Source organism: Cebus imitator, unplaced genomic scaffold (genome assembly GCF_001604975.1).
Source record: "Cebus imitator isolate Cc_AM_T3 unplaced genomic scaffold, Cebus_imitator-1.0 Scaffold311, whole genome shotgun sequence".
Taxonomy (NCBI): Eukaryota; Metazoa; Chordata; class Mammalia; order Primates; family Cebidae; genus Cebus; species Cebus imitator.
This window is the reverse complement of record NW_016107626.1, coordinates 3,103,426-3,128,500: the sequence shown is the minus strand read 5'-3', so window position 1 is coordinate 3,128,500 and position 25,075 is coordinate 3,103,426. Positions and strand designations below refer to the sequence as shown.

The 25,075-nt window shown below is 52.3% G+C and overlaps 1 protein-coding gene across 1 annotated transcript in view; it reads left to right on the top strand.

Moving 5' to 3' along the window:
- TAF4 (TATA-box binding protein associated factor 4) overlaps positions 1–25,075 on the top strand; it is a gene marked incomplete at its 5' end in the record, with an annotated part of 79,279 nt that overhangs the window by 44,058 nt on the left and 10,146 nt on the right. The window contains 13 exons of the mRNA XM_017503514.1: positions 3,443–3,603; positions 5,003–5,122; positions 7,667–7,786; positions 8,569–8,691; positions 10,090–10,179; positions 10,940–11,185; positions 13,714–13,861; positions 14,301–14,415; positions 16,808–16,977; positions 17,272–17,402; positions 18,715–18,840; positions 19,593–19,649; positions 20,101–20,220. Of these exons, the coding sequence (XP_017359003.1) occupies positions 3,443–3,603; positions 5,003–5,122; positions 7,667–7,786; positions 8,569–8,691; positions 10,090–10,179; positions 10,940–11,185; positions 13,714–13,861; positions 14,301–14,415; positions 16,808–16,977; positions 17,272–17,402; positions 18,715–18,840; positions 19,593–19,649; positions 20,101–20,220 (1,727 nt within the window). The remainder of the gene's footprint in view (positions 1–3,442; positions 3,604–5,002; positions 5,123–7,666; positions 7,787–8,568; positions 8,692–10,089; positions 10,180–10,939; positions 11,186–13,713; positions 13,862–14,300; positions 14,416–16,807; positions 16,978–17,271; positions 17,403–18,714; positions 18,841–19,592; positions 19,650–20,100; positions 20,221–25,075) is intronic.

Below are 25,075 nucleotides of genomic sequence, written 5' to 3'. Positions count from 1 at the left end.
TCTTGTTGCAGGCTTGATGTCTTCCTCCCTTACTGGAGGGCCGGGTGTGTGGAGCCGGTTGTGCTTCTGTCTCTGAGAGCCCTCCTCCCCATCAGCCTTGGCTCCTCTCTCGAAGGATGGCTGGGAATGAGGCCAGTGTCCCTGCAGCTCTCTCTGGGGAGCTCTTGGGCAGAACCCTCCGCAGCCTTGAGGTCCCATCGATGAGGCAGGGCGGGGCCACACCTGCCACTTGCACGCTGCTGCAGCTACGGAGAGGGAAGCAGAGGCACGAGGGGCGACTGCTTTTTGTAGGGCAGGTGCTGCCATAGCCACTGTCGATTACTCTTCAGTTAATTATGTCTGGACGGAGTTGCGCTTCTTTACTGTGGTGTGAATAGATGCCCCTGGGTTATTTGTCTGCTTGAAGGAGTGGCCATAAGCAGCGCTCACAGGACCCAGAACTGTGAGACTATCTTGGAAACACAGCAGCCGTTGGTGTTCTGACTGTCCTCAGATCATCACACAGTGTCTGACTTTGCTTTTTGGCACAGTCATTAACCAGGGAGGCGGACAAGAAAGAGTCCCCGGAGACAGCGCCTCCTACATGCCGCTTGTTGGAAGCGAACTTCAGTTCTGCTTAGGAGGTGTGACCACCCATGCCTGGTTCACAGGTATTTTCAATGCCTTGAGAGGCTACGTTACACCTGCCTGAAGTCACATGGTCACTTCCTGTGGGAGGTTTTTTTTTTTTTTTTTAGGAGATGGGGTCTCACCCCGTGGCCTAGGCTGGAGTGCAGTGATGCAGTCATAGCTCACTGCAGCTTCCAACTCCTGGGCTCAGATGATCCTCCCACCCTAGCTTCCCGAATAGAAAATATTTTTTGGCCCAGGCGCAGTGGCTCACTCCTGTAATCCTAGCACTTTGGGAGGCCAAGGTGGGTGGATTGCCGGAGCTCAGGAGTTCAGGACCAGCCTGGGGAACACGGTGAAACCCCATCTCTACTAAGAAAAATACAAAAATTTAGCCAGGTATGGTGGCGTGTGCCTGTAATGCAGCTACTCGGGAGGCTGAGGCAGGAGGGTCACTTGAACCCAGGAGGTGGAGGTTGCAGTGAGCCAAGACTGCATCATTGCACTCCAGCCTGGGCGACAGAGCGAGATGCTATCTCAAAAAAAAAATATTTTTTGTAGAGATGGGGGCTCACTACATTGCCCAGTCTGCTCTTGAACTCCTGGCCTCAAGTGATCCCTCTACCTTGGCCGTCTAAAGTGCTGGATTTTGGGCGTGAGCTACCACGCCCACCCTGGCTTCTCAGAATTCTTGAGGAGGAGGAGCAGGTGTCTGAATGCAGTGAATGAAGTGTTGGATTTGAGGACATTGTATGAGTCAGGGTTCTCTGAAGGAACAGAACTAAAGGAGAGATGAATATACGAAGGGGAGTTTGGAGTTTATTAGAATTGACTTCCGTGATCACAAGGTGAAGTCCCACAATAGGCGGTGTGCAAGCTGAGGGGCCAGGAAGCCAGTCCAAGTCCCCAAATCTCAGCAGTAGGGAAGCAGACAGCGCAGCCTTCAGTCTGTGGCCAAAGGCCCGAGAGCCCCTGACAAACCCCTGGTGTAAGGCCAAGAGTTCTCAAAGCCAAAGAATTTGGAATTTGATGTTCCAGGGCAGGCAGCATCCAGCTCGGGAGAGAGATGGAGGCCGGAAGACTCAGCCGGTCCGGTCCTTACACGTTCCCGTGCCTGCCTTTATCCTGGCCATGCTGGCAGCTGATGAGATGGTGCCCACCCAGATTGACGGCGGGTCCGCCTCTCCCAGCCCACTGACTCAGATGTGACTCTCCTTTGGCAACACGCTCACAGACACACCCAGGAACAGCACTTTGCTTCCTCCGGTCCTGTCAGGTTGACACTCCATAATACCCATGACAGACATGGGGGTGTTTACCAAGCATCTTGTTTTGGGGTCTCAGGCCTGTGAGTGCTTGGGTGAGAGTGGAACTCTTGCTCTGGTGGCCACGTGGCTGATGAGTGTCCTCCTGACTCGAAGGCTGTTCTGGGTGCTGCGGGCACAGAGTTGGAGAGGGAGCCTTGGAGGCCTTTGCTGTTACTTTGTTTGTGAGCTCCATGCTTGGAGAGTCCAGCAGGTTATTTGCTGCAGCTGGATGTTTGGTTTTGTTTGTTTGATTTAAGCATGGTTTATTTTGAAAGGGATATTTTGGGGGGAAAGCTTTCTTAATGGACACAAATGTGGTTTTTGGATCAAGAATTTTAGATGTTATCCCAGGGAGAGGCGTCACCATTGTTCTTGATACCATGCTGAGTTTCAAAAGAGCCAGGGCCCAACAGCTTCACAGACTCCTAAACCTTCTGAGAGTGCCCCAGGTTCTGAGCCCAGGAGGAAGAAGCCCACGCTCATTTGTTGTGATGACCAACCGGAGGTTTTCAGGCCTTACTTCAGTTTCTTTGAGGGTATCATTTTCCATTCTCCGTAAAGGGAGGAAGGAGAGGCTGTGAAACACAGTGGCCGCTCCCCAAGTCCTGTGGCTTGGCCAGTGTGCGATGGGTGGATGGGAAAGCCGCTGGCGGTGCCTTGCTGTGCGGGTTTCATTTCTCAGCCGGGCTGTGTGGTGCTGGGCCATCTGTGGAGGCTTCACTTGGGAAAGAGCGTGATGTTTATAGCCCTCCTGTGGCGGCTGCATCCCCACCTCTGTCATGGGAAGTTAAATTTAAAAGTTGGACAGTTGTGTTACTGTTCTAGTGGAATTTATGATATAACTGGTTGCTGTTTTTTGAAGCTAAAATGAGTGCCAAACCTAACTGGTAGGATTTGCTGTCCTGTGATTTCACTCGAGGACCATGAAGGGCGAATCGTTCCCCGGGTGCGTCGCATCCCTGTGCCTACGTTGTGGGTGTCACAGCAGTGTGGGGACGGCACTGCCCCGCCTCCTGAGAGGAGTGTTCCAGTGAGGAGCCTCGTGGCCCACCCTCTCTCTGTTGGGTTTGGGTGTCACAGCACAGCAGGCTAGGAGACTCCTGGAGTGTGGGCCATAGACAGGATTGTGCCCTCTAGGCCCAGCCCAGCAGACGTGGCCATGGCACGGGCAGGAAGTGGGGGCAAGGAGACTGGCATGTCTGTGGGCTGTGTGGCCAGTTGGGGGTGTAAGGGCCCATGGTGTGGCCGGTGGAAGCCATCACTACATTGTCTTGCTCACCGGCTCATTTATAAAACGAAGGCTCGGGTGCCATTGGTTTAATTGCCTTCTAACAACCTTGTCAGTTTCTTTGTCTTGTATAACTTGTTGATTCACAAGCATGTTTTGAATTTGGGGGATTTGTATGTTTAAGACTTGACTTCCTGTGTTACTTTCTTACAGCCGCCGGCTTCTCCTGGGTAGGGCCAGGCACGTCTCGTGGCTCTGGGTGGGTGCGTCCCTGACACCGGTTCTCCTTTGTCTGCAGGAATGGTTCTCGTCCGAAGTGAGAATGGGCAGTTGTTAATGATCCCTCAGCAGGCCCTGGCCCAGATGCAGGCACAGGCCCATGCCCAGCCTCAGACCACCATGGCGCCCCGCCCTGCCACCCCCACAAGTGCCCCTCCTGTCCAGATCTCCACCGTACAGGTGAGTGCGCGTGTGCTCTGGAGCGCAAACCCCTTCCCTGCCCAACCCCTCTCCCCACGCATGCTGGGGAAGCCTGCAAGGCCCAGGCACAGCCGTGGGTGGGAGTGAGGACTGGGAAGTGTGGGGGGCGTCCGTTCCTGTCTGGGATGGGCCTGTGACGGCGCTGTCCTCGTGTCCTCCTCTTGGTGGCAGGGCTGTGTCCAGCTCGGAGACACCGGCTCCTGTAGTCCACTGCAGGGCCGGCCGAGTGTGGCCAAAGTGAACAGTCCAGGGTTGGCCGCCCCGGTCCCTTCCCTTCTCTCCCTGTGGCTTCACCTTCCGGTACCTGTCCCCTCATCTGCAAAAGACTGTGCTAGGACTCCACTGGCAGGACTGCCGCCAGCGCCACGTGGAGGCAGTTAATGGCACCAAGAGTCCTGGAGTGGCTGCGTGCGCGTGGGGGTGGTTGCTGTTGTCAGGGGCGCATGAAGGCCGCACACACAACTGCAAGCCTTCAGGGCCGAAGCTCCCAACTCCTGAGCTGTGGGAGGGAGCACGGATTCTGACGTGGAGAGCAGAGTGCCCAGGACTCGCCTCTCCCGGCGTGTGTCTGTGTCTAGCCCCATGGCTGTCACCTGCACGTGCTTGCACGCTGTGTGTTCCTGCTCCATCTCCTGCCATGTTCCCTGGCGCTGTGACCCTGCTGCTCTGAACGGCCTGGCAGGTTTGTGAAGACTAGAATGACTTGACCAACATTCTCCTCCTGCCACCCACGTGACCTGCGTACCCTCTGGAGTCGTGCCTCTGTCCCATAGATAGGGACGCAGACGGACATGATGGAGGCTGCCGGAGACCACCCCCATCTGAAGTAGCACAGAACGGTGTCCTCAAGTCTGCAGCGCCTGTCTGCTGAGTGGGACACAGCAGAAGACACTCGTGGCTTCACTTGCACTGTGGGCATCGCGTTGCAGTCTGCCATCTGCTCTTTCCGTGTCAGTCTCTCTCCCACCAACTTCATGGGCTCAGGATTGTGGTGTTCCGCTGTCCCCGGTGGCCACCTCTCTTCTCCTCTGCGGCACTGACGGGCCATCTGCCTTTGCCTCCTTTTTAGTGATTGTTAATAAGATCATAAGACAGCAGTGCGAGGACTGATTTCCAGATACCTGCATTCTTCAGAGATGACCTTTTGTAGACTTCGTTAAGAAGCCTAATGGTGTGTTTATTGTAGTGTGGGAAAATGCTGCATTGTTTCTTTAGTGAGAAGACTTTAGAATGGTAGTGGCTTCATTTCATGTCATGGACGAGCCTGTGGACCCACTGGGATGTACCAGTTCTGTATGGAAGGAGTCATTATGTGTATTGTGGTGGGTGAATTCCTTTCACTCGTGCTTGTTTTGGGTGACTCTTACTTATTTTTCAGGCACCTGGGACACCTATCATTGCCCGGCAGGTGACCCCAACTACCATAATTAAGCAAGTGTCTCAGGCCCAGACCACGGTGCAGCCCAGTGCAACCCTACAGCGCTCGCCCGGCGTCCAGGTGAGGGGAGCGGGCGGCAGATCCACTGAGGCTGAGCGGCCACCAAGTGCGGATTCTTTGATGCAAAGATCAGGCCTTAGGAGTTTTTTTTTTTTTTTTTTTTTTTTTTTCTGGATACTAAGTCAAATTTGGGGAGTAAGGTGCTCCATGAAGAAAGTGCTTTTTTTCTGACCGCCAACATGGGATAAGTCAGGATTCCTTTTCTTTAGTCACACAGAATTTAACACCAGCAGCACTGTTGAAGCTTTCCACCATGTTGGAAGTATTAAAACTATCTCCTTATTAATACTTGATCGTAAGGCATGTCTGAAGCAGGAGCAGCCTGCGGTGAGGACAGTGTGTGTGTCTGCACGTGTGGTCTTGCGTGTAACCGTGAGGACGGCAGCTGTCGCTGAGGCGGATGTGGCCGAGATGTCATTCTCACTGTTGCAGGCACCGTGACTGTAATTTTCACAACACCCTGGGAAGTAGATGCCATTGCTTTTCTAAGCTGCAGTGCGGCATGTACGCTGAGGTGAGGGAGTTTCTGGGACTCACTTCCGGCCATGCTGCCTGCACAGTGCCTGCCCTGCCATGCCATGCTGCCACCCAGCCACTGACATCCCTTGTTTGTGGTGAGAGCATAGTTCTAGAAGGGTTCTGCATCCACTCTGGTGGCGGCTGGTTTCTGGAATAGCGTTTTCATCTGCGAAGGGGAGCGTGCTCCAGAGTGGGTGCTGGCCCCTCTCCTGGTGGTGCTGATGCTCCCTTTGGCCCGCAGAGCCCAGAGGGTTTGTGTGTGGGTCAGGCTGTTCTGGGGAGGGCGGCAGAAGTGTGTGGAGGGGAATGGGCTGGCTGGTCAGATGCCCCGGCTGAGGGCAGCAGCCTTCTCTGGGCAGTCAGGGGAAGCAGCTGGGAGAACAGTGGCTCTCGGGGTTTTCTTTGCTCCTGGTGTCTGTGAGCGTCCATGGATGCATAGGTCTTTGTGGCGTAGGTCACTGCCAGTGAAGCACCTGCCGTGAGCCAGGCGCTGGGGCAGGACGTGCTGCCCACAGATCCGGAGTCCTTGCCTCAGTGCTGCAGGCCCTGCTCCCATTTCTCAGTGGTGAAACGGAGGCTGAGGCCCAGGGGGTGTGGACTCTGGGGGCAGACCCAGGCCCCTGGCTCTTCCCCCCTCACTGAGTCATGTCCTGGCTGGCTGTGGGTGCAGTGGCTGAAAGTGGGTGGAAGAGCGGTTCCGTGCCAGGGAGACACGTGCTGGCCTTTGGTGCAGGCCCCACCCTTGGAGTTTTCCCTGAAGGAGCTTGCTCAGCCCTGTGCTCTGATTGGCGCCTGGATTTTTGGTTACAGTGACTTTTCTGAGATGGTAGTGCAGCTTATGGTTAAGTTTTTGCATTAAACTTAGTGGCAGACACAATCTGATATCATCTGAGTGAGATGTGTGTTCCTAGGAGCAGAAGTCAGTGTGAGTAGTCAGTTTTGATGGGGAAGAAAACTCTCGAAAGTGAGATGGGTCCTGGGTACACCTGGCGTCTGGAAGCAGCAGCTCGATTGTCCTTTTATGTTTTCTTCACTGGAGGTTTTTATTTTATGGTTTTCAGTTAAAAAAAAATCAATGCTTATTGTTAGAAGGGAAAGGATACACAGACTGACAAACAGCCCCTCCGCCCGCTGCCTCCTCACAGCCCCTCCGCACCGTTCTGGAAGCGGGGCTGGTTCAGAGCGGCTTCTCTGCTGCTGGGAGGGAGCCGTTCTCAGGGCTTACACTGCCCCCTGCTTTCAGAAGTTGCAAAGGAGTGTTTAAAAAAATTGGAGAGAGAAAATGTTGGTGGTTAGATTTATAAATTAGAAAAGTACTAGTTTAAAATGTCAGTAAACATTTGCATTTTGATTATTCACGTAGAATGGAAATGTTAGGAATTTGACTACGGGCCAGTGAGTTGTCTGAGCCCCCTTTTGGAGTCTTGTCTGGCTGTTCATTTGTTTAGCAAAGCAGCCCCTCCCTTCTGACAGTTTGACACTGAGGACCCATCCTCCATTGCTCAAATCTGCTCTGAAAACTCCCTTTCATGGGAGGCTTCTTGTTGTGGTGGGTTTGGGCGATTGTAGGGAGCTGGGGACCCTCCCCTGTGGGAGGCTGCGGCTGTGGCGCCCTGAGTGCCCTCTCGCCAGCCTCTGCCCTGGGCTGATGGAGTTTTCTCTGTTTGTTGTTTTGATTTCTGAGAGATGGGGATCTGAGTTGCCTATTAGGATTGTTTACCCTGGTCAGCATGTGATTTTTTCCATGGCATTCTGAGGACCAGGGTCTCTGCAGTGCCCAGCTTCATGAACGTCCACTTTTGATGCAGGTGCAAATCAGGCCTTCCTCAGGAGCTCAGGGCTGCAGTCGTCAGGGCACAGGGCACTCCCGCGTCCAGCTGGCTGGCAGGTGGTCGGGGCCCTTCGCTGCCTGGGCGTCCTGGCGGCCGCAGGGAGGCTTATTTTCTTTTACTGGGCGTGAGGCTGGTCTCCCCTTGCTGGGTGGTGGCACAAGATGCACTTACCTTGTGTTTTGGATTCTTGCAGCCTCAGCTCGTTCTGGGTGGTGCTGCCCAGACGGCTTCACTCGGGACGGCGACGGCTGTTCAGACAGGGACTCCTCAGCGCACAGTTCCAGGGGCGACTACCACTTCCTCAGCTGCCACGGTAAGAGCTGCTCCTTTCTGTGCCTTCGGAGATGGTCAGACCCGTCGCGCAGGTGGCAAAATGCAGCCTTGAGGCCTCACGCCAGCTTCTGTCCCAGAACACTGGCTGCCTGATTCACGAAGGGTCTTAACAGTCTGGGGCCCACATGAGCGCGTGGGGCTTGGCTGCTCTGCTGCATGAGGTGGGCCCTGGGGGCCTCAGAACGCAGAAGTCTACAAATAGCAAAAGCCCAAACAGCCACCTTCGAAGAAGTCGCTGGTGGACTGTCGCGTTCAGTCTGTGAAACAGCTGTTGCCCGTTTGAGCTGACACTGCGTGTTTACCTGTACTGACGAACAGCTGTAAACAATGGGCCCCACGTCAGGACAGACTTCGCAGTGTTTCTTTGCGGCGGACTTTACATCTCTTTAATGGCCACCTCCTCTGTGGCTCCCTATGTGTCTATTTACGTCAGCATCAGCCTGTCCTTGTGGCGGGCATCTTCGCAGCATCTCTCTTCCCGGCTCTGATGATTTGCATAGCTGCGTTCCTAGGTTTGGCCTTGTGGGACTGAGGGAGATGCAGACTTCGGTGGCCTGTGGCTGATGTGGCTGGGCCATCCCTCAGAGCATGGCCCTGGGTTCCATGCCCGTCTGCAGGCCGAGAGGTGGTGCCTTTTCTTGAAAGAAGTTTAGAGAATAAATACGTGTATCTTTTACACACATGCATATTTTACTAACCAAAGCCTGTGATAAAAATCTGCCTTTTAAGATTTTTCACTTATATCTTTTTAATTTAATCCAGGAAACCATGGAGAACGTGAAGAAATGTAAAAATTTTCTATCTACGTTAATAAAACTGGCTTCGTCTGGCAAGCAGTCTACAGAGACAGCAGCTAATGTGAAAGAGCTCGTGCAGAATTTACTGGTGAGAAACCCTGACTTTATGTTCCCTTTGCCCTAAAGCCCGTTGCGTAGGACAGACACCTGTCGCTGCTGTGATCTGTGCTGGGAGGCCAGTGCCAGCAGGGAGCGTACCTGGGAAGGCTGCAGGCAGAGGGGAGGGTGCGCACCTGTCAAGGTGTATATGGCCTAGCTGAGACTCCTTTCTGGGTCTGGGTGTTCTGGGGCCGGTGCCTGGAGGGCTCTTGGGCTTTACCGTTTTCCCGTGCCTGTGTCCCTGTATGTGGCTCTCTTCTCCTCTGGCTGCCCCTACTGTGCTGCACTCTGTCAGGGTCCCCGGCAGCTCCCTTCTGGCCCTCTCCCTGCTCCTGTGTGACCTCTTGTAAAATTCCTCGGTGTCTGCGGTCCCAGGTAGAACAGGTGTTCTGCACCCTGAGACCAGCTGCAGCACATTCGTGCTCCAGTGGCAGAGCTGCCCCCTCCCGCCCCTACCCCTGAAACCTCTGTTGCAGTGAACAGCACTCTGTCCCCTGGCCAAAAGGTGGGAGGATTCCTGGCAACCTCCCTTCTCCTTAACCCACAGTCCCAAGCTCCAAATCTCTACCCGTGACCGAGTTCTCGGCCGTCCACCTTCCTCAACCCCATGGCCATCTCATGGCCTGGGGGTATGTCAGCCTCAGCAGGATGGCCTGGGGTTCTGGAGTGACCCATCTTTCTGTGTCTTCTCCTTGCCCACCTGACCACATCTCCCGAGTCTCTCAGGATTCAGTCCAGGCACTGCCTTCCCACCCTTGTCACCTGTCCACCCTTGTCACCTGTCCACCCTGGTCACCTGTCTTCCCGACCTTTATGCTACACTGCCCTCTGTTTCTGGAACAGGTTCTGCCCCTCTTGCTCTGGGCTCCCTTGTGTCTGACTGTGGGCTCTGGGCACCCTGGCCGCTTGCAGGGGTGAGCGCAGATGTTGTCTCCTCCTGACGGCGCTGATGCCCTGACTGGCTGGATCTCGTCTGCGTGGCCCCTGACACACTGTGACCTGCAGCACTGCGCTTGCAGTGCTGACTTTGATCATGGAGTTACTCTTAGGCTGAGCTGCCACCTAGCAACGTGCCTGACACTGAGTAGGTGCCTGGTAAACGTTGAGTAAAAACCGGCATTAGGGGACTTGGGAAAAGACGAGAAGTAGACAGGTGACCCTCCCAGGAGGAGACGTGGTTCGCAGCTGGCTGTGCCATGGTGTCCGGGGTGAGCGCCTGTCACGCGTGTACCTGTGGAAGGTGTAGCACGCAGACTTTCATGTCTGCTCTGTCCAGTGAAGCTCGGGGCGGAATCAGCCATAAAATACGAGACCAGAGCGATGCGGGATTCAGAAGTGTGTGTGGAATCTCATTCAGCAGAATTTCCACATGGATTTTATTTTTAAGGATGGAAAAATCGAAGCAGAAGATTTCACAAGCAGGTTATACCGAGAACTTAATTCTTCACCTCAACCTTACCTTGTGCCTTTCCTGAAGGTAATTTCAAAGGCTTGGGTGCCCGCGAGCAGCAGGGCCAGGGAGGGGTGGGGCGCAGATGCACCAGGCAAGCATTGCCTGTGCTGCCTGCAGGGCAGGGGCTGGGTAGGGGGCCAGGCACACTGCCTGGGGACAGAATGTCAGGTTTTTTCTGTAAAGCAGGAGCTCCCCACACTGTGGCCTTGCTGTTCTGTCCTGTCGTGTGCGAGGGGGTGTGAGGGGTGTGTGTTTCCGGAAAATGAGGTGGGCGGGGAATGGGGTAGTGTTTGCAAAACTGGATAGGACCAAGGTTTTCAAGAGCATCAGGCTGTCTCTGTTGGGTAATCTCTGGTATCAGGACATTTAAAAAATCAGTACACATATTGGTACATATTTATGAGGTGCATGTTATGTCTTACTACACTCATAGAGTCAGGGCACTCGGGGTCTGCCATCTTGAGCACTTATTTCCATGTGTTGAGAACTTTCAAAATCTCTTCCAGCGATGTTAAAATATTTTAAGAAGTGTTTTAACGATATGGCTCTTTTTGTTTGTTTTCTTAAACACATTTTGGACAGTTGCTATCAGGAATAATCCCGCTTAGTGGGAGGGCAGGATGGGGTCCTGGCCCCTGACATCCAGATGCGCTGCTGTGAAGGCCAAGATCCATCTTATTCAGCTCAAAAACTTTCTGTAAAAGTTGATATTTCTGAATATTTAAGCACGGAAAACCGACGCATGAACAGACCCCTGACCCGTTGTGTCTGTCTTTCCACCCAGAGGAGCTTACCTGCCTTGAGACAGCTGACCCCCGACTCCGCGGCCTTCATCCAGCAGAGCCAGCAGCAGCCGCCGCCCGCCTCGCAGGCCACCACTGCGCTCACGGCTGTGGTGCTGAGTGGCTCGGTCCAGCGCACGGCCGGGAAGACGGCGGCCACTGTGACCAGTGCCCTCCAGCCCCCTGTGCTCAGCCTCACGCAGCCCACGCAGGTCGGCGTCGGCAAGCAGGGGCAGCCCACGCCGCTGGTATGGAAGGCGCGCCTCCTCGTCTGCACAGCCCGCCATGCCTCTGCTCCCTCCAGCCTCTTAGATAAATCGGCCACGGCTCAGAAACCTTTTTCAAGCATGCAGGAAGGCTCCTGCTAGAGGAAGCTTGGGTATTACCTTAAATAGTTAAAATAGAAATCAGAGGTTGAGGCCCTGGGATTTTGTATTTTATTTCTCAGTAAAATGAAATACTTGAGTGGCTTTGAGCCACTGGCACGTCCCTGCCTTGCCTAGTGACTGGTGTAAATGAATGCAACGTGTTTTTCGAGGATTTTGTGGGTAGATGTTCTCTTGGATTAGGAGCAGCGGTCCCAGCGTAAGACAGGCACCTGCCCAGGACAGGTGGGCGGAGACTGGAGACAGGCAGCAGCCCCAGCACAGGGTGCTTTAGATGAGTCCTGGGAGGCGAAGCTGCAGCTGGTCACAGCGGGTCTTTTACGTGCAGTTTGGATCTGGCTTTCTTGGTTTTGTAGTCATGACGCTTGCCCTGCAGATAGAGGAAGGATGTCTTCGCCAGAGGAGTTACGTTTCAAGCACGTTCACGGGCAGAGGGATTCACCACACGTAGAAGCACAGTTTCAAAAAGGTGTCAGACGGGCTTTCTTCCTGTAAAGATAGCTTAAGAAAATAAAACAGTGCAGGCTCCCCTGTCATGAACAGGTGTGTTTCATGATGGTGCGCACGTCAGGACCAGCCGGGTGAGGAGTGTCCAGTAGGGAGTTGGTTCCTGTGCTCCGTTGAAGTTGCGTTTGTTTTTATCTTGATTGTTATCGAGGAGAACAGGGTTGAAATGGCATGGAGGGAGAGTTTCCCTTACAAAGGCCAGAGAAGCATGGACACCAGGAAGGTCTGAGGTCCTGAGCAAAGAGAAGGCTTCCTTGCCTTCCTTTTGACTGCAGAGGGGAAGAGATTTCCATGCCCTTGCTTTAGTATAGTGTGAGGACAGAACTTCCCTATTCATGCATCAGTAGGGCTACTTTACCCAACAGGTGGGTTCTGTTGAAGCAGGGAAGTCTGTGGACATTTTCTTGCCAGGTTTTGACCTCTGGAGCATAGTCACACATGAGCAGCACGGGTGTTTCTAGAAGAAGATGCTGTGTTCAGCAGCAGGATCACCTCTGCATTCTGCATCCCTGGGCTCTGCCTGATTGTGTGGGCAGAGTCTGCAGAGCGCAGCAAGTGGGGTCTGGGACATCCCATCCATCGCCTGCGCCCTGAAGCCTGTGGAGGTGAAACCTGGGCTTCTCCCTGATTTGACGGCAGGCTCCCTGCGCCGCAGAGCCTGTCCTGAGCATTTGACGGCAGGCTCCCTGCGCTGCAGAGCCTGTCCTGAGCATTTGACGGCAGGCTCCCTATGCTGCAGAGCCTGTCCTGAGGCTCTTCCTGTCCAGTGTGGGTGTTCGGGTTTTGTTGAAGACATGGTTGTATTGTAGGCCGCTTCCCCAGGCCCCCACACATGTTCTGCAGCATAGAGTTTACCTGCCAAGGCACCTTTGCAAAAGGTGCAACTAAATCCTGAAACATCTGGGCCCAGAGGTTTGGGGCCAGGCCTTGTGGGCTTGAGCATTGGCTTTTGACAGGGGCACAAGTGTCTCTGGGCCCCAGCGTCCTGGAGATGGGCCAGAGCACAGGCCGTGGTCAGTGCTGCCGGGTTTTGGGCCTCTGCCTTGTGCTGGAGGTAGGAATGAGAGGCAGGTTGGCAGCAGACCTGGGCAGGCCCTGCCATGAGGGGCCCAGCAGCTGGGCGGACAGAGCTGGCCATGCTGGAGGCAGTGGGTGGAGACCCTTGAGGACCAAATTCAGGGAGGACTTAGGAACTCTAACCCCACTCCAGTAGAAAAGCCATCAGCTTTCTTATAGAAAATTCAGAAAGGGAGCTGGGTTTGGTGGCTTATGCCTGTAATTCAGCACTTCGGGAGGTCAAGGTGGGAGGATCACTTGAGCCCAGGAGTTCAAGCCTGGCCAACATAGCAAAACCCCATCTCTACAAAGAATACAAAAATTAGCTGGACAATGGTGATGGGCACCTATAGTCCCAGCTGCTCAGGAAGCTGAGGTGAATTGCTTGAGCCCAAGGGGCGGAGGTTGCAGTGAGCCGAGATCGTGCCACCGCACTCCAGCCTGGGAGACAGGTAGGTCCTGACTCAAAAAAAAAAAGAGAAGAAACAAAATTCAGACGGGTAAAACCACTTGACCTGTAGCCACCAGGCACCGATGTCACTTCTGCTAATATTTGTGAGGCAGTGGTCCACCCCATCTTGGGTTGCTGAGCTCAGCAGGCATCACTTTGTCACCTGGCGCCTCCAGGCCCTGACCAGTGCCCAGGGGCAGCTTCTAGGCAGCAGATCTGCTCCTCCTGCTTTGCTCTGCTGTGCCCACACGGGCACGCCGAGACCATGCTGGGTGTGTGGGGTGGAGAGGAAGGGAAGGGAGGAACATCCTGCTAGGGACCGGGTGGTCCCCGCCTCTTGGGGCATGCTCACTGTTCTCTGCTGGCTCTGCCTCAGGTGATCCAGCAGCCTCCGAAGCCAGGAACCCTGATCCGGCCCCCACAGGTGACGTTGACGCAGACACCCATGGTCGCGCTGCGGCAGCCTCACAGCCGGATCATGCTCACTACGCCTCAGCAGATCCAGCTGAACCCGCTGCAGCCAGGTGAGGGCCTCTCAAGGCCAGGGCGGCCCCCAGAGCCAGCTGCCACTTGTATTTATTTTATTTTAATTGTGATAAAATGTACATATCATAAAATTGGCTATTTTAAGTGTCTGGATCAGTGGCATTAATTTCATTTGCCGTGTTTTGTAACCATCCCCACTGTCAGTGTGATTTTAAATGTTATTTACACATTTACCAACAGTGAGCTGCTTCATCTGTAATCATTCCTGCACTTAAAAAACTTTGATGAAATACAGGAAAATAAATGCCGGAGAGAGACTAGCTTATACTTTGTACTGTAATTTAGAGTTACTAACCGAAGTTTTTGGAAACTATTGTAGCTAATTAGGAGAGTGGTAGCTGTGCCCTTAGGCCTGTAAGGCACATGGTTTGTCTAATGAAAGCCTCGTGTGGTTTCCACTGTGTGTTTGTTTTGTAGTCCCTGTGGTGAAACCCGCCGTGTTACCTGGAGCCAAAGCCCTTTCTGCTGTCTCGGCACAAGCAGCTGCTGCACAGAAAAATAAACTCAAGGAGCCTGGGGGAGGTTCGTTTCGGTAAGGAATGGGCCTGTGTACACTGGAGGAGCGTGGCCAGGAGGGAGAATCCAGAGTCCGTGCTGCTCCATTCCCATGCGTGGGTCTTTCCCATACGGCTCTGGCAGCCGGGAGCTCCAAGGTGGCTGCTCCACGCGCACTGTGACCTCACCGTCACACAAGTGCGTTTTCCTGTGGAGTTGGCCCAAAGAGGTTTTGCTTCATACACAGCCAGAAAGCAAATCAACAGATTTTTTTTATATGAACTAAAATTCATTTTTAAATATAACGTAGTATTTTGAGTTCCTTGTTTTCATCGCAGAGAATGCTTCACTTTCCACACATTCAGCTTCAGAACCCTCAGAATCCTGCACTGCCAGGCGCAGTGGCTCACGCCTGTGGTCCCAGCACTACAGGAGGCTGAGGTGGGAGGATCACTTGAGCCCGGGAGTTTGAGACCAGCTTGGGCAACAGAGTGAAGCGCTATTAAACAAACAAAATAAAAAATTAGGCTTGTTGGTGTGCCCTGGTGGGCCCAGCTACTTGGGAGGCTGAGGTGGGAGGATCATTTCTGCCCAGGAGTTCAGTGTTACAGTGAGCTGTGGTTTTACCACTGCATGCCAGCCTCGGTGACAGGGTGAGACCCTATTTCTAAGAAAATAAAAAGAAATGCTGTGCTTTGCCTGGGCCTCCTGGAAAGCAGCCGGTCTGAGCATCACCGTCAGTCAGGGAGGTATTTATGGGTCTGAGCAATGGGAGAGGCTTGGGATGGTCTCTGTTGTGATCAGGCAGCGGGGGAGTGTGTGTGTTTCAGGAAGTCTTCTTGTAAATTTTCCCTTTCCCAGACACTTCATCCCTAAAAGCATCAGGCAGGCAGAGCAGCCTTGGGGAGTGACTGTGGCCTGAGCCAGAGTCCAAGCCCAAACAGGGAGAGGCGGCCAGCATGCCTGGGCTGGCGTGAGGCTGGTACCGCAGTGAGAAGGGAGGGCACTTAGGGACATACACAGGTCAAAGAATTAATCAAGGCTGCGGGAAGTCTTGGTGTTCTGCTGTCAAGGAGTCAGTGGCCTGGCAGAAAGGATAAAGGAGAGCAACTCCTGTGGGGTGGCTCAGGATTGGAAGGCTGATGAAAACGCCCGGATTTCAGTGTGTGTCGGCAGGCGTGGTTAATGATGGATCTTGCCATAAGTTTCTAGCTTTGTCCCCTGCAGGACCCTGGAGCAGTAACACCCCGATAGCACCACACCTAGTGTTCAGAAGTCAGCTTCTAAAAACCTTTTTCCTCTAAAATGACAAGGGCTCCTGAGAGAAAAGGCTGATTTCAGGGCGGGAATAAGGAAATACAAGATGAGTGGAGACTGTCTTGTGTCAGAGAGCAGTGGACATAGGCGTGACGTGGACGTGGATGTCAGCAGAGCGTCCTCCCTCCCATGGCCGCGTCCCTCAGCCAGAGCCCTAAGCTGTGCAGCTGTCACAGCCCATGACCGCCAGGGATGCCAGGCCGTGGCCAGACCCCGAGTGAGCCCGTGGAGCCCATAGGAGGACTGGGCATGAGGAGTGGGCATGAGGACTAATGCAGAGCTCCTCTCCGAGACACAGCGACACCAGGAGATGCCAGGCAGGCCCCTGGCCTCGTGTTCAAAGTCCACTGCTGGAGGCAGCAGGTGGAGGCTGCGTGTGTGTGGAATTCCCAGCAGAGCTCTTAGCCCACATCTCCTCACAAGGGGGCCGAAGTCAGCCTGGAGGAGGACGTCCTGCACACAGCTGGCCTGTGCCTTCCAGCTGTCAGGGACAGCCCAGGAGTCAGGAAAGGCTGAGGAGTCTTCCAGCCCGAGGAGCCGGACAAGACGTGGCAGCTGCAGGCAGCCGGGGTTGGGACGTAGACTCTCCTGCGGGGAGAGGCGTTGCTGGGACCAGGGCCCCTGTGGGAGGACCTGGGGAGGGGCCATTCATCATGGCCCCATCTCAGTGGCACCGTGCTTCTGGAGGGAATGCCCTTGTCTGTAGGAAACACCTGCAGAATGTTCCAGTTGGGGGAAAGTCAGGTTAGCAACATTCAGGTAAATGAGGAAAAAGATCTGTGTACTTTTCTTTCAACTTTTCTGAGTCTTTAAAAAAAGAATTTAATGTTAGCTCTGGCTTTGACTGTGCGTAGATGTTATCCGGCATCAACTCACTGCTCTCCTTGCATGGAACAGCCGAGCTTTCCAGGGAAGCAGTGAGGCACCCTCTTTGCCGTGGCAGACGCAGCAAGTGCAGGCGCTGGGAGGACAGAGGCCTGGCCTCGGCTCTGCCCGGCCATCCACACGGGGTTTCCTGCCCTTACAGTGTCGCCTCCAAGTCAGGACCATCTCAGCCCTTCTCCCGATGAGTTCCTTGTACAGTTATAATGATCTTTCCTTCTTTTCTCAAGGGACGATGATGACATTAATGATGTTGCATCGATGGCGGGAGTAAACCTGTCAGAAGAAAGTGCGAGAATATTAGCCACTAACTCTGAACTGGTGGGCACGCTGACACGGTCCTGTAAAGACGAAACCTTCCTCCTCTCAGCGCCTTTGCAGAGAAGAATATTAGAAATAGGTACGTCGGTGCTTAACAGCAGTCCTTATGAAACAGCTGCACTGCTGGGGGCACGGGGGCTTCCGTTGAGCACACCTGCTACCTCGTCATGTGTTTTGTCTGCATTTGTGATTTCCACATGGTTGCTGGTGGTGGTTCTTGGGTAAAGTGTGGGCACCACTGCCTTCCACCTGCCCCCCTGTCTGGGCTGCCCTTGGGCTGTATAAAAGCAGTAACCTCGGAATGAACGAATGGGCATAAAGAAAGAACTGTGCTTAATGATTTTAAAATACTGTTTTATTGCTTGATCTTTAGGTAAAAAACATGGTATAACGGAATTACATCCAGATGTAGTAAGTTATGTATCACATGCCACGCAACAAAGGCTACAGAATCTTGTAGAGAAAATATCAGAAACGGCTCAGCAGAAGAACTTCTCTTACAAGGTAATGGGCTGTTTGCTGAGGAGAGCATCGTTCTGTTGTTGGCTCCCACTCTGCTGGCCGGAAGCCTCCCTCCTCAGGGCAGTGGGTCCCGAGTGTCCCCGTTCCTTTTAAGCATGTTTTGGATTTCTTGTAGGACTAGATTTTGGGAAGACTTCATTTCTTGTAGCCACGTGGTGCTAGTGCTCCGTGAACCCGGGCGAGGGAAGGAGGGAGGGAACCTGCAAGAGAAGAGGGTGCTCTGGAGGGGCTTACCTTTTTTTTTTTGAGACAAGGTCACTCTTTGCCCAGGCTGGAGTGGTGCAGTGGTAGAATCAAAGCTCACTGCAGCCTCAACTTCCCGGTCTCAAGCAGTCCTCCTGCCGCAGCCTCTGGAGTAGCTGGGACCACAGGCATGAGCCACACCTGCCTAATTTTTTCTTTTCTTTTTTCTTTCTTTCTTTCTTTTTTTTGGAGACAGGGTCTCACTCTGCCCCCCAGACTGGAGTGCAGTGGTGCGATCTCGTCTCACCACAACCACCGCCTCCTGGGTTCAGGTGATTCTTGTGCCTTAACCTCCCAAGTATCTGGGATTACAGGCGCATAACACCACACCCAACTAAGTTTTGTATTTTTAATAGACGAGTCAGGGACTCACTGTGTAGCCCAGGCTGGTCCTGAACTGCTTGCCCCAAGTGATCCCCCTACCTTGGCCTCCTAAAGTGCTGGGATTACAGCCATGAGCCACCATGCCTGGTGGGTTTTACCTTTTGGAAGGTGCACCTGTTCGCTCTGTGGGTGCCTGCCTCTCTCCCTGGGCTATGGGCTGAACTGGCAGTCCCTGAGGTGCCGCAGCCCTCTCCTCATGAAGCAGCTTTTCCATGTAAAACATGCCTTCCTCGCCAGTAGTCACAAGAACGCTCTTCCAAGGGCAAGCTGGGCGAGGTGGTGCCTGCTCCTGCAGCCAGGAGGCAGCGCCTTCAGGGCAGCACTGAAAGTAAACACACTTAGCCCTTACTGTAAAAGTGGTTCTGTGTTGCTGCAAAAAAGGTAAATGTTACTTTAAAAAATCAGCCAATGTCAAAGTGTATGAAAGGGACACTCTCCCACAAGCCCCCTGAGGTAGCTAACGTGCGACTTCTTCCTGTGGCTGTGAGCACTGCCCAGAGCCCTCGGGTGCAGGCAGCATCTGCGAGGCGGGAGCGGTCGGGTCCTTGCCACAGTCGGCTGGATGGAGGGAGGGCGTTGTGCGAGGGTGGTCCAGTGGTGCTAGACAGCCCCCTTCGTTGCTGGCTTCTCAGATTGATGACAAGCAGTATTTTAACTTTCTTCATAGGATGACGACAGATACGAGCAGGCGAGTGACGTCCGTGCACAGCTCAAGTTTTTTGAACAGCTCGATCAAATCGAAAAGCAGAGGAAGGATGAGCAGGAGCGGGAGATCCTGATGAGGGCAGCAAAGGCGAGTGCTGGGTGTCTGCCGCCGCCTGGGCCCCTCCATCTCGGGCACAAGCTAAGGAGCTCACCGAGACACTGGGGTTTCGGGGGCCAGAGCATGTTTCGGGTGCTGTCAGTGGAGATGCCGAGAGAAGCCTCGTTCATTCGGGATGAGCATAGATGCTTGGGAATTGGGGCTTTTTCAGATTCCCAGCACCCCACGCGCCACACGGTCACACCCAGGTGTGAGGCGCTTGTTTCCAGAGTCCCCTGCGTGTGCTGGATTGGACTCTTCACACTCACATTGCCCTTGTTCTAGAATGTTCACAGCCAGGTGAGACGCCTCCGTGTAATAGAGTCAGACAGGAGACCGCAGTTCCCTGGGGACAGGGTGGGTGCTGTGGAGTGGGAGGGGCACATGCTTCGATCACAGCCACAGGCTGTCCCGTTGCTGGTGTGTGGGGCGGGACCACTCCGGAGTTGGGGCCTGAGGCCCGTCCTGCCTGCTGTCGTCTGGTCACATCAGGTGAAGTCAGAGCCTGAGACTGGTAGATGACTGTGCCTCTTATATCCAAGTGTTACTGATTTTTCTCAAGAGTACTGGCTTTTTTCATGGTGTGTGATGTAAATTTTCATCTTTGGCTGTAAGCATTTAACAAATTTATTATGCCTTCTTTCGCATTGCCTAGATGTTACTGTATAGTCAGTAAGTTAACACATTTGTTAAATGATAAACATTTAGTTCATAACTTACTTTTCTACCTTTTTCAAAAATAGTCTCGGTCAAGACAAGAAGATCCAGAACAGTTAAGGCTGAAACAGAAGGCAAAGGAGGTGAGTCCTGCCAGCCGTGGAGCCTCACTGCACACTCAACGCCCCACGGGAGAGGAGCTAAGGAATCCGTGGCACTTCTCTGCGACGGGCATTTGTGTGTCTATTTAAAATGTTTGCAAAGTTTAAGTAAACACCATGTCAAAGGTATTTTCCTGTGCAAACAGTTGGCGTCCTACTTTTAAATTTAATGGTGACTTCCCTTTGGGGGGCATTAGTTTCTGTGCTTTTAACTTGCTTATATTTTCTGAGAGTTTTAAGATGAATATATGTTGCTTTTTAAAACGTTTCATTTTTCTGATGTTAGAATATGCTTACGATTCAAAAAGTCAAAACACAAAAGAAGTTAAGATTTAGAAAATGATGGAAAACCATTTGGCATCTACGCATTACTTCATAGTAGGTAAAAACCATGAAAGAAACAACGCTGTTTGTTTCCTTTTCAAAATACAAGATGCAGCAACAGGAACTGGCACAGATGAGACAGCGGGACGCCAACCTCACGGCACTAGCAGCGATCGGGCCCAGGAAGAAGAGGAAAGTGGACTGTCCGGGACCGGGCTCGGGAGCAGAGGTACCGCAGCGGTGCGGGATCCAGGTCTGGGGAGCCTTGAAGCGTCTTAGGGCCTCCCTCTTCTGGGGGACAGACACACATAGGGGCATTTGCTTTCTCACCTTTTACATGCTGTCTTGCCTTTTCTGGAATATTTGTTTTACGTTGGACATTTTAAATCCAAATCAACTTATTTGTGAATATCACATGAGCTGAAAGTCTTCTTCATGAGGACGTTTGATTACCATGATGAGGTTTAGGCTGGATTTGAAAAGGATGTGGGGACATTATAACGGTCAGAAGAATGATCTGAATGGTAGTAACTGTTCTTGCTGCAGAGTGTCTGTGGGATAAGCCCCTGTGGGAGAATGGACAGTTGATGGAATGAAGCGATGGAATTGCTGCTGGCTCGCTGCTGTTTGTCCAAATTCTGTTACTTTCTTGTTTGTGGTAACCTTTTACTCTAATGGTTTTAAACCCAGCCCTATCATGTTATTTTTGTTTTCAGCGGTGGGTTGTTTTTTAAGTAACAGGAAGAAAGAAGAGTCTTTTATGTTTCCCTCCTTATTTGCCATCTCCAGTACTGTTCATTCCTCCCTGTGGGTCCCTCTTTCCATCTGCCACCATTTCCTTTCTGCTTGAAGGCGAGCTGTGGCGTTTCTTGTGGTGTGGGTCTATTGGTGATGGATTCTCTGGTTTTGTTTACTTGAAAATCGTTGTATTTTACCCTCATTTTCAAAGGATATTTTTAATGGTTACAAAATTCTGGGCTGATTGTTTTCTTCTTGCGAAACTTTCAAGACCTTGTTCCACTGTCTTCTGACATTCTGCTATAATTTTTAATTTTAAGTTTTCTTAGACACAGGGTTCACTGTGTCACCCAGGCTGGAGTGCAGTGGTGTGATCATGGCTCCCTGTAGCCTCCACCTCCCCAGGCTCAGGTGATCCTCCTACCTCAGCTTCCAAAGTAGCTGGGACTACAGGTGCATGCCACCATGCCTGGCTAACTTTTGTATTTTTTTTTTTTTTTTTTTTTAGAGACAGGGTCTCACCATGTGGCATGGGCTGGCTCTGCTATAATTTTTAACTTTTTTCCCTGTACATAAGAAGCTTCATGTCTCTGGCATGACTTTTAATCTTTGTTTTTTAGAGGTTTGTCTGTGATGTGTTTTGGTGTGGTTCTCTGGATATTCAGCCTGCTTCAGGTTTTCTGAGCTTCGTAGATCTGTAGGTCTGTGTCTTTCATCAGATTGGGAGCATTTTGGCTAGTATTTCTTCAATTTTTTTTTTTTTTCATTTCAGTCTTACTTTCTTCTGTGGGGGCTGTTAGGCCTTTCTATGTTAGGCCTGTTGATGCTGCCCTGCAGCTCTTCGAGCCTGTGTTCCTGGACTTGACTCTTTTTTCTCTCTGTTTTGCAGACTGGGTGATTTCTGCTCATCTGTCTACAGGGTCCTTGGTAGATGGATTTCTGCCATCTCCATTTGCTAATGTATTTTGCAATTCTAAGATTTCCATTTAGTTCTTTTTTATAGTTTATAAGTATTTGCTGGAATTCCCTCTCTGCTCTCTTACTGTGACCATATTTCCTCTACTTTGAGTTTATTTATTAAAGTTGTTTTATAAGGTTTTTGTCAAGTTCAGCACCTGGGCCGTCTCACGTTCAGTTTCTCTCGGGTGCGGCTCTCCTTGGCCTTGGGTCACACTTGCCTCCCTGCACGGCTCATGATTGCCTGTGAGAGACTGGATTCTGTGATTTCCTTTTAAGAGTGTTGATTGTTGCGGGCAGTTGAGTGACTGGCTGACCATCTCGAGTTTGTGTGGCTTTTTCATTTTGTCAGTGAGGATCTTGGGAAAGCCCAAGGTGTTTCTCAAGTGCCTTTAACTTAGTGGGACTCAATTTGCAAACCCTGTCTTTCCTGTCTGGGTTTGGCTTTGGGCTTTGCTAAGGTAGGTCTTACTCCAGGGCGTGATCCTGACTTACAAGGAAAGGTCTTGCTGCTCGGGCAGGCTGGACTCTCATGCTTCTGGTCTTCCCCTGTACTTTGCCCGACCCCTGGCCCCTCTGTTTTGCTCCCAGCCCCTTGGAAGCTGCTGTCTGCTGCACGTTGGACAGTCCCTTTCAGTATGCAGGTGCACCCTGGGACAGGATCAGGGTAGTGGCCTGGTTAGGGCACAGCTCTGCCTCCCTACCAGGGCTGTTGGAAGCATGTGGGTGGGATGTCCCAGGCCTCAGTGCTGGGCTCGCCTGCCCAGATGCTAGCAGTGACCTCTGAGAAATGGCCACCTGGTGTGGAGAGGAGGTACTCCAGGTTTGATAGACACTGGAGTTTTGGCAATATGGCGTCCCAGAGGTTCAGAGAAATCCCTCCTGGGACAGTACAGGTTAAAATGTCAGATACAATGTAGGAAGAAAATATAAACATCTTGTCCTTATAAATGCATGTGTGAGATGTGGATAAATTAGGGGGATTCTTCTTTGGGTCAGAAATAAGAGAAAGGACGGATTCCCAAGGCTAACACGGGCTCTGGCCGCTGTGTGGCTGGGAGTGTTGGCCCGGGACAGGAGGCTGCGGCAGGAACCTGCACTCACCTGGGTCTCGGCCTGAGTGCCCGCTGGCTGTGAGGCCTGCAGCCCGCACTGCAGATACAGTTGTAAGCCAAGAAAGAGCTGAAATTCTGAACAATAGCAACATACATTGAGAAGAGCACTTAGAGTTAAGGACTCTTAGTATTTTGTGGGGGAGGTTAATGATATTTACTACCCTTTTTTTTCCTGGATTTCTTTTATGGCTAACTGAGCTGTCACGAGGCGTAGACCTCGTAGCCCATCACCAGTTCAAGAACTAGCACGTTCACCTGAGGATCCCCCCACCCTCCGCGTGCTCCACCACATCACAGCTGCTTTTACCTCCCTCCAAAAGTAACTGCTGCCCTGACTTTATGGTGAAGCCAGAAAGAAATGCCAGGGCATGACAATCCTTAGTTGTATAACCAAGACACACTGGTTAGCCTTGCCATGTTTTTCCCACTAAACTTGATTGAAAGGGAAACCTTAAAATTAAAAAAAAGGCTGTAGTTCCCTCCCACCCCTCCATCACTTTCTTTTCCTTACAACGTGTTTGTTGAGGGACCAGGTCATTTGGCCTAGGGTGTGTCCTGAGTCAGGATTGCTGGTGGCGCCCTGGGGTGCAGTTCTGCCTGTCCCTCCCTCTTCTGAACTTCCTGCACGTGGGTGACTGGACCCAGAGGCGACTCTGACTCTGGCTGCACCCTGCGGCAGGATCCTGGGTGCTGGTGTGCCCCTCACTGGGAGGACACAGGTCTGGGCCATGCACCCTGGGGATGGCGACTGGTCATGCTTCATGCCTAGGGTCCCTAGTCCCTTGAGGTTGGAGACGGCAGTGCTCTTGGTCTGTGAGTTCTTTTCCTCTTCCTAGTTGGGGTGTTCTTTTGGAGACTTCCCCCCCTGCTGTTTGGCCTCTTGGTGGGTACAGCTCATAGAGGGGACGTGCGGGGTAAGTGCTTGTGTGTTTCCTTTCATGTACCCAGTTGAAGATAATGCATCAGCTGCACGTCATCCTTAGAAGGTGGCAAGCAGTTTTATTTTTTGTTGTGTTTTTATTTTTTCTCATTGTAAACTCCAGGGCTTGCACTTCTCATCTTGGTTGCAGTTCAGACTGCACCATCCTTGGCCAGTGGAAGCATCTCCAGCTTGATTCCTGAGTCACGCTGGGACGCGGTGCTGGCATCTTTGCCATCTGGACGTTAACATGTGTCAGGCGCACCTTAAGGTTTCCTGTTTCAGACCTGGAAATAGTCATTTCTCCAAGAACTGGTTTCTTCTAGTGGGAAACGGTGTTTGAAGACCACTCTCTGGGACTAGGGCTGTCATTGCCACTGGGGTGGGGAGGCCTTTTCATTGGACAGAGCTAGGGAATGTGTGTAAAAACAGGGTCTCATGGGTTTATATGGAGATTTCCAGCTCAGGTGGTTCAAATTCAGAGGTATAGGAGTTGCCTGCTTCAAAATGACGTCTTTGTCTTCTACAGTAAGAATTCTGGCCCTTGGCTGTCCCCGTGGCTTAGGGGCTGGGTAGTTGGAGGGGAGGGCAGAAGAACGGGAGAGAAACAAAAGAATCCTGGTTCTCATGGACATGGGAGATGATAGAGTTAAAATACCTCCTAACTTTGCACGTGGCCCGAGAACAAGAATACGGACACTCCATTGTTCCACACGGCGGTGGTGGAAACGGTTGGAAGCCGCTCGTGTGCTTTCTGCCTTGGCCCTGTTTTTCATTTTGTGTTGTTTTATGTTGTTGGAACATGCAGCTGTTTTACACCATAAGCTGTCCCGTTGGCCCTCTTTGAGTTTTAGTGCCATAAATAATGACATGTTTAATGCCGTGACTTGTCTCTGTGTTGTGTCTCTGTAGTCGTTTTGGTTTTTCCAAATCTCCTTCTCCGCTAGATTCTTTTGGAACACTTTACAGGAACAGCCTCTCGCAAGTTCCCACCTGCTGGTGACTTTGTGCCCTTTGTACATGAAGGTCCGTTTTGTTAGGGGTAAATCCTTGACTCCCCAAGTTCCCACCTGCTGGTGACTTTGTGCCCTTTGTACGTGAAGGTACGTTTTGATAGGGGTAAATCCTTGACTCACGTTGTATTTCCTGAAGTGTCTTAAAGACGTTACTCTGGATTATTTCCTCTGTAAAGTGTTGCTGTCCAAATCTGATGAGAGTCTCATTTGACTTCCTTTTTAGGCCATGTTTCTCTTCCCCGGGCGCCCTTCTCTTACAGGCCCAGTCATCCCACTGGCGCGTGTCCGGGCTGCTGTTCTCGGGACCGGGCCGGTCCTGCGGGCTGCTGTTCTCGGGAC